Here is a 14,520-nt window from a genome sequence, read left to right on the forward strand (position 1 = left end):
AACAAAACAAGCGCCCCCAGCAAGGAGCTATGACACCTTCTAAGCGACACGTTGTTGTTGACTTCCTCATCACACCGCGACCAAGAAAATGGCTGCGCGTGGGGTCCTTCGCTGCCTGTCTTCCAACTTTTTATCCGTCTTACCTTCGATTGCACCTTCGGTCCAACACAATCCACGACTCCTTACATCTATATCGTCTTTTCAACGTGCTCTCGCCACATCCAGTCGGCTCTCTGCAGGTATTTGAACGGGACCTCATTGCCAAAAAGCTACTAATGTAGCAGAACTAGCTAAGGGAAATGACAGTGGAGTCACCGCTGCGGGACGGATAGTTGACTACTTATTTCCCGGGAGCGTTATCTCTAAAATGCATTGTACATTGTCTGAACAATAAACATTGAAATCAAATCCGAGATGTGATTTTGTAAACTGACGTTATGTTATCCCTCAGCGCTGAAATTCACAGACAAGCACGAATGGATCAGAGTAGAAGAGAGTGGGGTAGGAACCGTCGGAATCAGTAACTTTGCCCAGGTACTGTTCTTCAATACATCCCGGTGGCAACACCACGCACGCACGCACGCACGCGCACACACGCACACACACACACACACACACACACACACACACACACACACACACACACACACACACACACACACACACACACACACACACACACACACAGAGGAGATGATGACTATGTTGTTGCATTTTTAGGAAGCTCTCGGAGATGTGGTTTACTGTGGACTACCCGAAGTCGGCGCCAAGCTGGCTCAACAAGGTGGGAAGAAGTCAATAGAGGTCGATTGATAATTTAATACAAGTTGTACTTATATGACATGTTATCGATCTCCTAGTAACATTGTAAACAATTTTTGCTGTCAAATGTTAATTTCATGAGTGGCGTCATTCTCAAATTTCCACTTATGTAAAATGGACAACGTCGTAATTGATCATGCTTTGTAACCCGATGCAATGTTTTGATGTGTGATATTGTTTTAGTTACAGTTCAACAGTTAGTTCCGACCTAGTAATATTGATTGTACAAGAGGCATTTCATCGACTTTGGTACTCGCCTTGCGGCCTTGTAACTACGACAGAACCACAGCCGTGCTGATATCCAGTATAACGGCACTTCCTCGCATGTGATAGGGCTTAATTGTTGACAGATTAGTATACACATGGTATTGTTACCTAACGTCCAAACTTAAGACATGCAGTTTGTAACAACTTTCTCCCTTTCCTCAGATGAGTTTGGTGCCCTTGAGAGTGTGAAAGCTGCCAGTGAGCTGTACTCTCCTCTCACCGGAGAGGTTGTGGAGATAAACACTCTGCTGGCTGATAAGCCCGGACTGGTCAACAAGTCATGCTACACAGATGGTAAGAGAAGGCACTTTCACTTGCCTAAACAACACAGGGCAAAGTATATTTGTGGTAAAGTATTAAAGTCTCTGATCATTTAGGACACAGAACCATTAAAACCTTTACTTCCACAATTCTGTGCTTTACAAAATGTAACTTTTGATTGAAAGAAGTTGCATCAAGACAATAACTTATGGTGGAATTCAGCTTTACACTTCTGTAAAAAGCAGGAACATTTATTCTTACAGTAGATCACACAAGCACATAAAAAAAAGTTGTATAACTTTTTATAATAAAAAAATACTAGTTCAGCTTCACATACTTTTTGTCCCAGCTTTCCCATGAATGTTTGTGAAACCACCTTTAAAATCCTTATAAATAAATGTTAGAAGTAACTGTCATGTACAGTTCATATATTTCTCATCACTTAATACCACCACCTTACACCAGAGCCAACGTGAAAGCTTAGCCGGCAGTACAACTTTGTTGTTGTGATCTCCCTGCAGGTTGGCTGATGAAGATGTCCATCGATAACCCCGCTGAGCTGGAGGCTCTCATGGACGAGAAGGCGTACGAGAGGTACATCCGCTCCATCGAGGATTGATCTCAATCTCCCCGACCGGTCCCACACGACCTTTTCTCTGTACCCCCGTCGGGAGGGGTCATGCATGTGTACCCATGGCCAAGCGTCTACCGTTCTACACTGGAACGGTTATCAGTCAAATGATCTCGGATGTTATTGACAGATCTTCCAATCACCCCGTCCACCTTTTATTGACCAATCAATCGCGCCAACGGGGATGATGTAGTGTTTATTGGCCCCGTGATTTCAAACAACCTGAAGAGTTTTCTAGTCTTTTCGTTACTTAAGCATTTCAAGTACGTTGAAGACTGAATTACCTCTGTAGGGGTGAAGCCCTGTTGGGCCTTACCATGAAGTATAAGCACTGATGTAACGAAGACCTTGTTGGTAACGGACATGTTAGGTAGAAGGTTGAATAAAAACAAAACATTGAAATATTTTGTTTTCTCTATGATCTCTATCAATGTTATGAAGTGGTCGGCCATCGCCAGATAACCAAGATCAGGAACTACAGTTGTCTGCACATTATGTGTCCACTGCCGCAACTCGTCACAGATCAATCTGTTTTGGATTACGGTCCATGGCACGTAAATAGATATCCAAGATTTTTCAGATTAATGAGTGAAAACATGAATAAATACACAATTCATCAAATCATTCTGTCGATGGATAATTTTTACTGCACCAATTATCTTCACCCTGGTTCAGATGACAATTCATTTTAAAGCCAAGTCTAGTTTGAAGTAAGATGAGGACATGGAGAAAAATGTATGCATTGGTTTCAGGCCCAATGGCAAGAGAATGGCCAATCTGTTCAACTCCCTTACTTTGATCCCATCCATCAACTGTCTGGTGGATATATTATTGAACTTCAGTCATATGGCAGACTCTTTTCAAAGTGACCTGTGAAGTCATACTCATTAAGGAGAAGCTGTCCAGCTCAGAGGCCTCCCTCCCCGGGGTTGGGGAGCCGAACCCGGTATCTATAGGGCTGGGAGATGAGCACCCTGCCTCCTATCTCCCCGGAGTCACCCCGGAGTCACCCACGGCCCCTGGCTCTACGAGGATTGGCCCTTGGCCGCGGGAGTTGGCCTGGCTCTTCCCCGGCCGGGGGGAGCTCGGGGGAGTCCCTCTAGTATCCGCATATCGCTGTCCAGCCTCTCCCTTCGCTGCGCCCCCTCGTTCATCACGCTGGCGGAGAAGTCCCGCTGGTTGAGGAAGGCCACGGTCTCGTCGCGCTTGCGGCTCACGTAGCCCTTCAGCACGGCGTCGTAGGGGTTGGAGGCGGCGTCCGCGCCGGGGTCGCCCCGTCGGTGCTTGAACTCCATGCGGGTGATGACGGGCAGGAGGAACTGCTTCGTGCCGGTCCTGAGCTGGTCGCCCCCCGCTGAGCCCAGGGCCTCGGCGACCAGACGGGGGGGCAGCGGCACCAGGTCACAGCCGCTACGCTCGTCCACGTACTCGCTCAACGTGCTCCGTACCAGCGCCACGTCCTGCAGGGACTGGCCCCTCCGCGCCTCCAGGTCTGTGACGATGGGCTCGGGGTAGGTGTGTCCAAAAGCAACACCTGTGTTGGGAAAACAAACCACACACGAAGCAGGGATATGTAAGCGTCGCACTCGGGCTGGGTCATTCATCGGATTTTGATCACGATTTTAGCGTCAAACGATCACAAAACTAGATTAAACAAATCAAAATTCAATATATATATTTTTTCATTCAATGTTTTATAGAACAGCTGGATACATATCTGTACATTCGTTTAGATTTGAACATTTTCTAGTTGACCATTTTGTGTTGGTTTTTTTTTTAAGGCGAAATTTCAAAGTTCTCAGTTACAAAATGTTTTTGGGAGAGACATGCTGAATCGATACATCATGTTTTCTACCTCAGAAATAATCGTTTGAATAATCGTGATTTCAATATTGACCAAAATAATCGTAGTAATCGAGCGACCCTATGTCCCACTGGTCAAAGCAAACCAATGCGGTTGGTTTGTAACTATCGGGCTACTAGCCGACCTGCACGCCGCAGTATGGAGGCGGGGCATCTCCAGGGTTTGTGGATGATGTCATCGGGCAGCGCTGCAAGTTCAGGACACCATTTCCTGACGTAACTGCCACAGGGGTCACAGGTCAGGGCTGCGTCGACCGGGTGCATCACGAAGTTCCAGTGGTCCAGGCCGCACATTCCCCCGTTCTGCCACATCATGGCATCGATCGCCACGTCGGCGTCCAACAGAGTGTCCTGCACACACACATCGAGACGCGTGATTGGTCTGCACGACCTCGGTCACAGTTACAGCTTCAAAGTAGGGATGCACCGAATATTCGGCCACCGAACATGTTCGGCCGAAAATGGCCCAAAACATAATTTTCGGTTTTGGCCGAAGGAGTAAAAAGGCCGAACATAATACACCGAACATTTTTATTTATTTATTAAAAAAAAAAAATAATAATTACTCATTTATTTAAAGGTACATTGTTCTTAAATTCTTGCTATAATGTCTGCTGGAATGTTAGAAAACGTTCAGTATTAAATAAATATTTTGTATCAAATTTGTAATAGATCTTTTTTATAGAAAAGCAAGACAAAAACGTTTATAAAGGACATTTAATTGTTTGATTTATGCAATGGTGAAAATTAAAGCAAAATGAATGAAAAACATTAAAAGACACATTCGATATTCGGTTTCGGCCTTCTGCCAAATGTTTCAGTGTATTTGGTTTTGGTTTCGGCCAAGAATTTTCATTTCGGTGCATCCCTACGTCAAAGGCTTTCCCAGGCCCGTACTCAGCGCTCTCTATTCCATCATCTAGTCGACATCTTGCAGTGTTGTCTGACGTGTTTGACTGTAGAAATCGGGTTTTCCCACACAGTGCACTACTTAATAAACATTATGCGTTGTAAAGACCTACTGCATACTTATCTCAACCCTCTATACCATGATGCATCGTGTTTTTCAGCGCTATTGCATTCATCCAATAAAGATGACTCTGCACACTCATTTATTTATGGTTCTTTATGCAAATGAGCTGTCACACTGTGACCTAACATGAGTCGGCTTGTTTATGCGACCGATACGTGGCCCGGCCATGGATTTATGGCGCATAATTATTGTCCAACATTTCTATACAGTTAAATTGTGTACAATGTTCACTACAAAAGGGCAGAGGGAATAAGTGCCTCAATTCGAACATAGCCAACATAAACCAAACGGCTAGGTGTGTGTGTGTGTGTGTGTGTGTGTGTGTGTGTGTGTGTGTGTGTGTGTGTGTGTGTGTGTGTGTGTGTGTGTGTGTGTGTGTGTGTGTGTGTGTGTGTGTGTGTGTGTGTGTGTGTGTGTGTGTGAGCGTGTGTGTGTGTGTGTGTGTGTGTGTGTGTGTGAGCGTGAGCGTGAGCGCGCGCCCCCTACCTGGAACCAGAGGTACCCCTCTTGCCAGGGCAGATGCAGGTAAGCTATGAGGAAGGACGCGACCACGTGTCTCATGTAGTTGTTGACCCAGCCGGTCAGCCACAGCTGCCTCATGGCGGCGTCCACCAGGGGGTAGCCTGTCCGGCCCCGCTGCCACGCCTTCAGGTGGCCCCGGTCACTGCTCCACCGGAGAGCCTGTGGGGAGAGGCCAAGGAGCACGCCCTGGTGGTCAACCTGAGAACTACACGTCAATACGAGATCGCTTTATAAAGGCTGGGGAACTCTTGGGGCGTAATGACAGCATAATAAGACGAAAAAGAAAAGGATAAGAATAAAGATACTAATGATTATAACTTCAACAATATATATACCTATACATTCATTTTAGAAACGAGAACACTACAAAATAGATCTGTTGAAACATGTATTTAGATGTTGTGACATGATCAGAAGATGAACAATTATCTGATGTACGAAATTTCATGTAGCATCTTGATAATAGATTTGTTCTTTACAGCGCTTATCTCAAAGACGCTAGTATGATTGATTATCTGTACAGCACATACAGGCGGGTAGTGGAGTGACAGACCTCCAGCGCGTCCCCCCAGCCAGGCCCTACCTTGTAGTGACAGACCTCCAGCGCGTCCAGCCAGGCCCTACCTTGTAGTGACAGACCTCCAGTGCGTCTCCCCCAGCCAGGCCCTACCTTGTAGTGACAGACCTCCAGCGCGTCCAGCCAGCCAGGCCCTACCTTGTAGTGACAGACCTCCAGCGCGTCCAGCCAGCCAGGCCCTACCTTGTAGTGACAGACCTCCAGCGCGTCCAGCCAGGCCCTACCTTGTAGTGACAGACCTCCAGCGCGTCCAGCCAGGCCCTACCTTGTAGTGACAGACCTCCAGCGCGTCCAGCCAGGCCCTACCTTGTAGTGACAGACCTCCAGCGCGTCCAGCCAGGCCCTACCTTGTACGCCGGCCTCAGAGACTCCCAGGGAAGGGCGGGGAACAGGGACAGCTGCCAGTACGCCAGGTCCCTCCAGGCCAGTTTGCGCTGGAACTTTTGGGGTCTGCACCGTGCACTTTTGGCATCCCATAATAACCAGCGTGGACTGATCTGCCCCCAGTGGAGGTAGGGAGACAGACAACTGGTGTTGGGGGAATCGGCCCGACCGGACTCTTTCTCGTACCGGTACACACCTAGGGAAGCAACTCTCTTTAGGTGTGGGAAATTAATGTGCCTGAAAACCCTGTGTTTGTTTGTATGTTGCGGTGCGGTCCAAGTGGATATCAACCTTTCATTTTTTTTTCTCTCCCCCCAGTTTACCATCACCTCATTGGGGGAACAGGGAAGTAGCTGTTATTAATGAGGCCTGAACGCAGTGGTCCTCCAATTTGGAGCTGAAGAGTCAACATCTTTGGTCGTCTCAAAATTCGTAGGTTTATATACTGTTTTAATACAGACTTTATTTAATTAAATTGTTTTTGCTAGACCTCGTGGTCCTTGTTGATTCATGGCATCCCCATCGTGCCCCTTTGGAACTGCTCAGACCAGTCATAGTTTGGTGTCTGTGTTTTCTGTGGGCTTTGTTGTTAATTCCCTCACACTCAATTCGTTAACGTGCACACAGGAAACGCGGTAACACCCTGCCCACCGCCATAACCAGACTTCCTACACGCCAAGTGCATTTAATTTCCCACAGGAATGCCGATTGTTACCAGGTTTCCAAACTGCCATGTAAACACTGAAGCCCAATTAGGTAACATGAACAATGTTTACACATCCAAGGCCTACGATGGCACGCAGGTCAAAACCCTTTTTCTTGTCAACTTAAGGGCTGATTATGGTCCCACGTTCACACGACGGGCCTGACGTGCGCCTCCCAAAAAATATGAACCTTCTGACCATTGGTCTGCTTATTAAACCCGATGCAGAACCATAAAGGTTCACGACTGCGTGCTCATTGCATTGCGTGAACGTGGAGCCATTATCGCTCCTTTACTGATCAATCATCCCCTTCTGAAATTTCTGTGGGAAAGCAACAATAGTATTAAAGAAGTAAACATCTCACCATCTTGCAGGAAGGCCTCTAAACGTGCGTGAGCCCCCTGCTCGCTGAAGTCCCACGAGGCGCGGATGTTGGCCGCCCAGTCAATCTGTACACAAACGTAAACCCTACGTATTAGTCTTATGCCAATACAAGGGGTTAGGGTTAGCTGACCCTTAGTTTAGTTTATTAGGATCCCCATCAGACATCACACCAGGCAACAGCTACTCTTCCTGGGGTCCACATTTAACAAGAAAAACATATACGAAAACAGGATAAAGAAGAAAATAGAACAGATAAAAAAATAAATACAATTTTGAAATCGTAGAGAGGGAAAAGAAAGGTAAAATTGTGAAGGAGCAAGTATGATGTTTCATAGCACCACTCTAATAACACAATCTGCACACAACGACCTATATTGACAAGTCTAAAACTATTGTAAATTATTGGTTTATTTATTTATTATATGGTTAGTGTTGGTGCCAACGTCGCCGTGGTGACTGACCACGGTGCCGTCCTTCCTGCGGGGCATGCGCGCCAGGCCGAGCGCATCGAGGGGGTCCCCCGGGGGCCACTGGGATGGGGTCGGCATGGAAACGGGCGGGTCGAGGCTGGGGCCCAAAGCGGGGCCCGGGTTCTGCTCACAGCAGCTGATGAAGTGGGACACCGAGCCGAGGCCTGAGAGCAGAGGGACGCTCAGCGGAGGCCAAGCCTGGATGTACACGGGTTCAGTTATCCCTCATTGTCCCCTCTGCTTTGGAGAACACACACACACACACACACCGGCACACCCAGAGCAGTGGGCGGGCGCTGCCACTCCCATCATCCACATCGTCAGTCTGGATCAACTCCTCCACCAGGACGCACCAGAGGCAAGAGGCTATCACCACCATTGAGTCGGTGAACAGATGAAGAAATCCCCTGCAGTAACCTCGATCAGCATCCAAAATGTTATTTTTACCTGCAAGAGTTGAAAGATCTGCTTGTCAAGCAATTGTTTTAATAGGTTACCCTCAAATGTGTATAACCTGCCAGATCTATCCACGGGTTTTAATCCAGACCCTGATCACATTGACCGTAGCGTGCGACTGGGTTTAGAGCTACTATCAATGGATGATGCATGGTGCTATCAGCAAGATAAGAAATCCCCTGTAGCATCACTAGCATAACCGTTATAGCAACTATATAGCAACACCAACAGCGTCCACGAGTAGAAACATCTGCTTGCCAAGCGATTGTTTTCCTGTGTAACCCTGAATTTGTACCACCTGCCAGATGTTCAAATCCACCCACGCTGTGCTGACGGCAGGAGTTGATCACCACTGAGCTGAGCTCGTGACCCGTACAGAACCTCATCGATACCGGCCGCTCCCTCTGACCCCCAGCTCACCTCTCAGCCCCACCCCCTGGGTGCTGACGGAGTACGGGTCCCGGAGGCAGTAGGAGTGCACCATCCGCCACGCCACGCCGGCCCGCCGCAGCCCGGCCTCCACCCGCTGGTCTCGCTCCCTCAGCCAGGGCTCGTAGAGCGCCGTGGCCAGCACCGTGCGCGCCCCCGTCTCCCCCGCCAGGCCCAGGAGGGCCCCCAGGGAGGAGCCCGGGGCGGCCTTCAGGAGCACCAGGTGACTGCCCAGACGCCCCAGAGCCCCCTGGAGACACGCCAGGGCCTGGTGGAGCCAGTACCGACCTGGGAGGTCAGGGGGGAATCAGACGGTGACTCGCATTCTCAACGTTAAAGGGGAGACATTACACCACCAGGTGTGAGTGTGGTTAGCCGCTACAAGCCGACATCACAGGTAGGCGTGTCCACCTAGATGTGTGCTGATTGATCAGTCTACCAGCCTACCCAGTGGACCGTAGCAAACGTTGCTCGTCTATCCGTCTCACATCTGGGTGGACACGCCCCCCTGTGATGTCAGAAGCTGCACATTTTCAAACCTAATCACACTCGCGCCTGGTGGTACAACTTGACAGACGGTTATTCCCCGCCACCGACCGAGTTCTACATAATCATTACTCAACGCATGCTTCTAATTACACAAGTATTATTATTGCACTTTATCGGAACTCACATGCCCCTCCGGTTGCCATGGTTACCCCCGGCCCCTCCTCCTCCTCAGGGCTCCATATGAAGACGGGGACGACCGGCGCGCCCGCCTGCAGCGAGCCAATCAGAGCGGGGTTGTCGTGGAGCCTGAGGTCCCGGCGGAGCCACAACAGCACAGGGGGCGTGGCCGAAGGTGAGTGAGGCAGCCCCACCACCGCACGCTGGCCACACCCCTTACCGCGCTGCCGACGGTTTTTGGAGCGCTTGGGCTTCTGCGATTGGTCAGGGCAGGTCCCCTCCGTGTCCAATGGGTCGCGGGCGTCGTCATTAACAGCGTCCTGCCGCCGGTCACTTTGGTGGAATGTGGGAGGGGCAGGAAGACCGGGGACGTGTTTGTGTCTAGTTGTCTGCGACGTGGTCGAGTGTGTGTCTGTGTCTGTGGGGAGGGGGGCACGGTCTCTGGAGGGGTGTGTGGGTGGGGTACTAGACGGGACCCCGGAGCCCGTCCTCGGTAGGTTCTCGCTGGGCCTGCGTCCTCTCCCACCTGTAGCTGCTGATTGTGCGTAGCTGAGTCCAGGGAGGGTTGTGGTTTTAGACTTGGTGGCAACCCCCGGAATCGAACCCCCAACCTTAGCTGGGTACCCTCCCTGCCAGACGGGCGGTCTAGGCTCCGGTCTGCAGACGGGCTTCTGCTGGGGCTCGACATCAAGTAGGGAGAGCGCCAGAGCAACTTCTAGCTCATCTTCTTCATCCTGTTGGTCAACAACACACAAGACAAACACATCCCATAGCAAACCTTGTCAATATTATAGGAAATACAGAACTAAAGATTAGTCAAATATGTAAAACGTGCACACACCTGTGTACATACATTATGAACACACTCCTATATACATTACTCATATGCATAACATTTTTGAATTACATTTTTTATTGTGCTGTAGACGGATGATGCGCGCACGCGCATAACCACAAATATACATTTGCATATTAGGGTCGATTGACGCAATAGGAGCAATTTATAATATAACTTGTAACGGGGAGAGAAAAACTCGGGTCTGTGACATGCAAACACGCACACAGGCAGCTGAATACCGTAGTAGACTCTTACTTTTGAGAAGTATTCCACATAAATGGCGATGAGCGTGGAGTGTTGAGAGGGGTCCACAGAAGCCAAAGGTTGAATGAGGGATGGAAAGACCGACAGGGTTTCGCTGTGTCCCATGGCAGATACACAAATACCGAAGAACCCTCCTGGATCCTCTCCACCCAACACCAGTTGTTGTAACGTGTTACTTAAAGAGGCAATGTTATCGGCCGCTCCGGCTATCGTCCGTTTAACGTTCATCTCGTAATGAATGAACTGTTCATATAGAACAATGCCACGAACCTAATGTTACGGTCTGACTTGTGCCAACTTAAGTCAGGAATTTTTGCTGGTTACCAAACAGCTGAAAAAGCGGGTTACACAAGCTACGAGTGAATGTTTTGTAATAACCAGCCATGACTCGGGAATTGTAATACCTCCTCGGCGCCAGTAGATGGAGCACAAGTCCCATCAAGATGGGAAGAAAGGAATTGCTGCTACAGTGATTTTTCTTTGAATGTATTCCTTATGATGATAGGAATTATGTCGTTTTGCACGTTAAGCACGTTTTCAGAAATACATTTATTATTTTTAACAGCGCTTTACTAATGACTCATCAAAGGATTCAAACATAATTTACTTTTTGGAGGATTTGCATACAACTTGGAACAAATAATGGAATGTGACAAGATCGTCGGTCCTAGGCACACTTCTACTCATAAGCCTCTTGTAGAGTGGATAGTAATCATCCTAGCATCCCACAAAGGGAAAAATCTATTCTAATAATTTTACCTCAACAGGGAATTACAAAATACACTTGACGGTAATCTTTATAATGCTGTCTGAAAAGTAAGTGTTGTATATAAGTCATGATGTGACGATAGCTGTGGTACGCGGGCAGAATGGAGGATGGAGGAAGAGAGAGGTAGAGTGAGAGAGAGGGAGAGGGAGAGAGAGGGAATCAATAGTGTTTAGACAGAGAAGTGGAGTCTAAGTGTGTGATCAATAGAGAGCAGAGAGGAGAGATTAGCTGCTTTTCTCTCTCAAACTAACGCTGACAAATTGGTGAATTGGTGTATCGGCCCTTGGGCTAAATGGATTGACCTGCTGTTTCCATGTTCTACCGTGTACTGTCAATAAAGATCGGTGTTCAACGTGGCTCTCAATGAAGGGTGTGAGTGAGGCAAAGCCACGCGGGGAGGGAGAGAAAAAGGGAAAATGGAGGGAGTACAGCAAGGCAGGTAGCAGCGACGTCGCAGGCAGGCTGCAGCTCAGGTGGTCAGGGCTGGGTGTTTGTTTGTCCAGAAAACCCCACCACAGCCACGGCCATGTCTCATTACCGTGCACGTGCGCTGATACGGCGACCCTCGTGCACGGCGTTATGAAAAAAAAAAAACATAATAACATCTCGAGCAAAATTAATGGAAAGACAGATTAAAAACTAAGTGGGAAGAAACGGGGCGCTGCTATAGCTATTTGCAACTCATAAATCATTCTGACACGCCCACGCACATATAGACACGGCATATGCTCACACACTTGCGCGGACACACACACACACACACACACACACACACACACACACACACACACACACACACAGACATACACAGACACACATACACACGCTTGCATAAACACACCCACACATATTCACACAAACACACACGTATATTCAACCACACACACACGTACTGTAATTAACCACAGGCTATTTACTGGCTCCTGCTGTAAATTAGACATGCAGACAGAGTTATTACATTAGGGGGATCTGCCATGCAGAATACCAACAGAAGAGGTGGGGGGGGGGGGGGGGGGGGGGTGTGTGTGCAAAACAACCACCTCCATCTAGCACAAACAAAATGTAACGCACGCCAACGCACACGCGTGCAGCGAAACACGGAAAAGACACACGGAAAAACCAGAAAGAAGATATAGGAGGAATCATAGTGTTACGACGCCAATGAAAAGGAAGCTCCTTCCCAGAGAATAGGGGCCCCCAGCTCTTTGTTCCCTGCTGCATTTCATTATCTGTAACGCCAGCCGACACACACACACACACACACACACACACACACACACACACACACACACACACACACTCATATACACCCACACGTGCACCTCCCCCTCCCTAAAGCTGTCTGCCTCTCCTCCGGGCTCGCTGCAGCCGGGAGGAGAGGAGAGGAAATGAAGACGTTGTCACTGAGAGCCGCGACTCCCTCACGGCCGCCATGGCTGCACGGTCATCCCGCAGCGGGGTTTGAGGACGCTGTCAAGGCTTGCCACCGAACCCCCTCGGGGCTGAGCTCCACGGGCCGGCCCCGAGGGGCGGTGGGGTCGAACCGGGGGGGGGGGGGGGGGCCTCCCCTCACATTCAGCATCGGCCCCGATGTTACAGAATGAGCCGAGCTGAATGAGGCAAATATTGAGCTGTTGTCTTCAGTGGCCGGCCGTTTTGTAATGCATTCCTTGACCAGTGTGTGTGTGGGTGTTTGTGTGTGCGGGTGTGTGTGTGTGTGTGTGTATGTGTGGGTGTGTATGTGTGTATGTGTGGGTGTGTGTGTCTATGTGGGTGTGGGTGCGTGTGTCCGTCCTCTGGCTTCCCTCTGCCCCTCTCTCTCTCCAGCCCTCTCCGTTCCTCTCGGTTTTCCCACGGTGATCGATAGCTCATTACAATCATTGACTGTGGCTCATCAGCACCTGTTTAGTCCGGAGACAGAGAGACAGAGCGGGAGAGGGACACACACACACACACACACACACACACACACACACAAACACACACACACACACACACGAGAGAGCGAGTATGTTCTAGTGTCTATTTGTGCGATTAGATGCTATTGATAGATTAAACTGAATCGGTCTGAAATCACAGATTCCGATTCAATGTCGCACGCTTTCACCCCCCCGTCCCCCAGCCAGTCGTTGTTTGTATTACGGGGCTACATCTTACTATGCACCTCACGTGGTGGTCGTGGTTTGTTGCTATGGTGATTGCCAGGGGAGCCAGAGTATTATAGGTGTTTATCCTAGACAGGAGGACGGCTGCTCACCGTCTAGCAGCGCGCTCTAAATGTACCCCTCTGTAGGATCAGCACCACAGACAGACAAAGGAAACACACACACACACACACACACACACACGCACACACGCATAAATACAAATGGACACGTACGCATAGACATCCACACACACACACGCCCATACTTACAAACAAACACGTACACACACATACATAGACACTCATACACAGAAACGCCCATATACGTACACACACACATGTATACACATACATAGACACATTCACACACGCACACACAGAAACAACCATATACACACACACTTACGCACACAAACGCACGCCGAACACACACAGACACACACAGGGTGCGTAGCAATGTGTGTGGATGGTAGATTATATTTATGGAAGAAAGACCTTGTTCAAACACTCCTTTGTGGGTTTAGTACACCACCGCTGCAAAAGCTTTTTAGGTTGAGCGACCACTAAAAATGGAAGAAATCAAAGAGAGAGAGAGAGGGAGGCAGGGAGGCGGCGAGGGACAGCGTTGGGGGAGTCCATTGGAGAGAACGGTTAAAAGCACAGACAAGAACTGTAAAATGGGGCAGACATGAAATAAAAGGTCAAAATACGACCAAAGAAAACCCCCCTGTGTTTCATTCAGTGGTGTGGGAGGTATCGCGCAAAGGGGGTAAAACAGTGTAAGAGAGAGAGGGTTTAAGGAACAAGAGATATAAATGGAGGGAATTCAATGGAGGAGTGAAAAGAGAACAGGTCCCCCCCCCCCCCCTCTCCCCATGCATAAATTACACACGCCATTTACATATTCATTATATGTTGTGTACTAATGAGAGTGTTTGCTTAATAGCTCCATCACCACTGGCAGCTTTTGTTTGATTAAAAAAAAAAAAAAATGCAGAGAAGACGACGAAGGAAAAAAAAAAAAAAAAAAAGCA

At 48.8% G+C, this 14,520-nt stretch overlaps 2 protein-coding genes across 3 annotated transcripts; one reads left to right on the forward strand and one right to left on the reverse strand.

Moving 5' to 3' along the window:
- The first annotated feature begins 37 nt into the window (after nucleotides 1-37).
- Nucleotides 38-5,137, forward strand: gcsha (glycine cleavage system protein H (aminomethyl carrier), a). 2 transcript variants are annotated; one of them, XM_060060109.1, is made up of 6 exons: nucleotides 51-239; nucleotides 452-534; nucleotides 721-784; nucleotides 1,252-1,383; nucleotides 1,872-1,994; nucleotides 5,098-5,137. In XM_060060109.1, the coding sequence occupies exons 1-5, from the start codon at nucleotides 89-91 to the stop codon at nucleotides 1,967-1,969; spliced, it is 528 nt and encodes a 175-aa protein (XP_059916092.1). In that variant the 5' UTR covers nucleotides 51-88; the 3' UTR covers nucleotides 1,970-1,994; nucleotides 5,098-5,137. The 2 variants fall into 2 exon arrangements, with proteins under 2 accessions (XP_059916091.1, XP_059916092.1); XM_060060108.1 differs by lacking the exon at nucleotides 5,098-5,137 and having other exon boundaries at nucleotides 38-239; nucleotides 1,872-2,383.
- On the reverse strand, nucleotides 2,001-10,992 carry si:ch1073-390k14.1 (deoxyribodipyrimidine photo-lyase). The gene is made up of 9 exons (XM_060060106.1): nucleotides 10,563-10,992; nucleotides 9,477-10,203; nucleotides 8,795-9,091; nucleotides 7,910-8,082; nucleotides 7,429-7,513; nucleotides 6,324-6,556; nucleotides 5,364-5,558; nucleotides 3,970-4,195; nucleotides 2,001-3,515 (listed from the first exon to the last, which is right to left on the reverse strand). Exons 1-9 carry the CDS (start codon nucleotides 10,797-10,799, stop codon nucleotides 3,007-3,009), a joined length of 2,682 nt encoding a protein of 893 aa, XP_059916089.1. The 5' UTR covers nucleotides 10,800-10,992; the 3' UTR covers nucleotides 2,001-3,006.
- Nucleotides 10,993-14,520: the final 3,528 nt, after the last annotated feature.

The sequence above is a fragment of the Gadus macrocephalus genome, chromosome 9 (genome assembly GCF_031168955.1).
Source record: "Gadus macrocephalus chromosome 9, ASM3116895v1".
NCBI classification, from domain to species: Eukaryota; Metazoa; Chordata; class Actinopteri; order Gadiformes; family Gadidae; genus Gadus; species Gadus macrocephalus.